This window comes from Atta colombica, unplaced genomic scaffold, assembly GCF_001594045.1.
Source record: "Atta colombica isolate Treedump-2 unplaced genomic scaffold, Acol1.0 scaffold228, whole genome shotgun sequence".
In the NCBI taxonomy this organism is placed as follows: Eukaryota; Metazoa; Arthropoda; class Insecta; order Hymenoptera; family Formicidae; genus Atta; species Atta colombica.
In genome coordinates this window covers 194254-196158 of record NW_017259325.1, presented here as the reverse complement: position 1 = coordinate 196158, position 1905 = coordinate 194254, and the positions used below count along the sequence as shown (strand labels likewise).

The window sequence follows — 1905 nt, the reverse complement described above, 5'->3', positions numbered from 1 at the left end:
ATATATATTGTTATAACATATTATTTATGACATAATAAATTTAAATAAATGTAAATTATTGTTTGTTTTTATTGTTTTGATGATAGCATGTTTTGAATGATGGCATTTCTTAATTCTTTTTATCAATCTTTTGATATCAATTAATCTATTTATGAGTCTTATTACTAATCAGATAATTTAATTCTATTGGTATCAGAAAATTATTTTATTGAACAGCTAGATTTAGTGGAAAAGTACGGTTATAATGGAGAAGTGCACGAGGTGATCACCTCTGACGGTTACATTTTGAACTTGCATCGGATAACAGGACGAACTAATTTCAACAATTCGCAAGTTCAAAAACCTGTGGCATTCGTGATGCATGGCCTTTTATGCAGTTCTGCGTGTTTTATTATTTCTGGACCGGAGAAAGGTTTAGGTAATGAAATCGTATTTTTAAGAAGCATTTTTAATGAAGCAATTCCTAAACAGAAGTGTACTCGTTTAAAAGTTATAGTATACAAAAAATTTGAGTAACAAGACAAGCAGTAAGCAAATTAATTTCGGATTTACTGCTTACATTATTGCTTTACATTCTCTTTTAGGACTTAAGCACAAAAATGACTGTAACTGAGTCGTGGAATGTAAATTGTAGTTGTAAATTGATCAAACATGAATTGATTATTCGTTGATCTATAACTACGACTTACGACTCAGTTATGATCATTTTTGTGCTGAGGCCTAGCGATTGATCAATTCATTTACGTCTTACTATTTCAAATTTTTTTTGTACATTTTTTATACATAGCTTTTTCTTCAAATTTTAAAGAAAAATATATTAAACTATATTAAAATAAAATAAAATCATATAATTACCGATTAAAAATTGAAAAAAATATTTTATATTTTTATTTTTAACTTCACCCTCGTTCCAGCGTTTGTATTCGCTTTAATAAAAATATTATATCTTTTGAAATTTTAGCTTTTGTTCTGGCGGAAGCAGGATACGACGTGTGGCTCGGTAATGCACGTGGCAATGTATATTCACGTAAACATAAACTCTCGATTATTCGAAAGGAACTTTACTGGGATTTCAGGTAAGGATAATGTATTAACAAAATTAAAAACTAATAAAGAAGAAAAAACGCAAACGTAAATAAGAAAAGCGATTATAGGATTAGTAGATTTGAAGATACGTGAACATAAAACAGCAGACTTAACTGACTTGGCAAGAATCAGTCACTGGATCATTACTCTGTCCCGCGAGCCTAAAAATGTCATTATCGTCATACGACATAACTTGCAAGTCGTAAGAAATTGGCCAATCACAGTTAAGTACTATATGAGAAGAATAATCGACTTTGATTAATTAATTTCTTATGGCTTATCGCTTACGATTCTATTGTAGAATAGACTTAAACGTAACTTGCGTCAGCCAATTAAATTGTTTCAATTAGAACAATTGTTTCAACTAGAATAATGCATAGAACTTGATGCAATTTGATTGATTGACGCAATTAATGCCGCACCCTGATGGCACCACTGCATTCTGAGATATTAATCAGTAAAGTTTACGACTATTCAGTTTAGGAAATCTATCGGAATATCAAGTCATTTCCATAGGCGTGAGCTTGAGTCATGAGCTACGTCAGATTTTTAAATAAATTTTCCTGTATAGAAATTTTCCTGAATACCATTTCCATATTAGGTCCACAATTGGATGTCTTAGGGCCATATCAAATTTTTTTAAGCGGTTATGGCATGACAAAGTAGTGGCAAAGTATCGTTGCCGAGAATATTTCTATCAGGACATCTTTAGTCTTATCGAGAAACTTTAACTTTGATCACAACTCTGCATTCGAGACATTATTTCGATTAATTTTAACTAAAGATTTTTCGATGAGATAAAGATATATTATGTCAATA

The 1905-nt window shown here is 30.5% G+C and overlaps 1 protein-coding gene across 1 annotated transcript in view; it reads left to right on the top strand.

Moving 5' to 3' along the window:
• The window catches only part of LOC108688285 (lipase 3-like), a 12632-nt gene that overhangs the window by 445 nt on the left and 10282 nt on the right, over positions 1–1905 (top strand). Inside the window, exons 2-3 of the mRNA XM_018194474.1 lie at positions 217–418; positions 962–1076. Coding sequence (XP_018049963.1) covers positions 217–418; positions 962–1076 — 317 coding nt within the window. The remainder of the gene's footprint in view (positions 1–216; positions 419–961; positions 1077–1905) is intronic.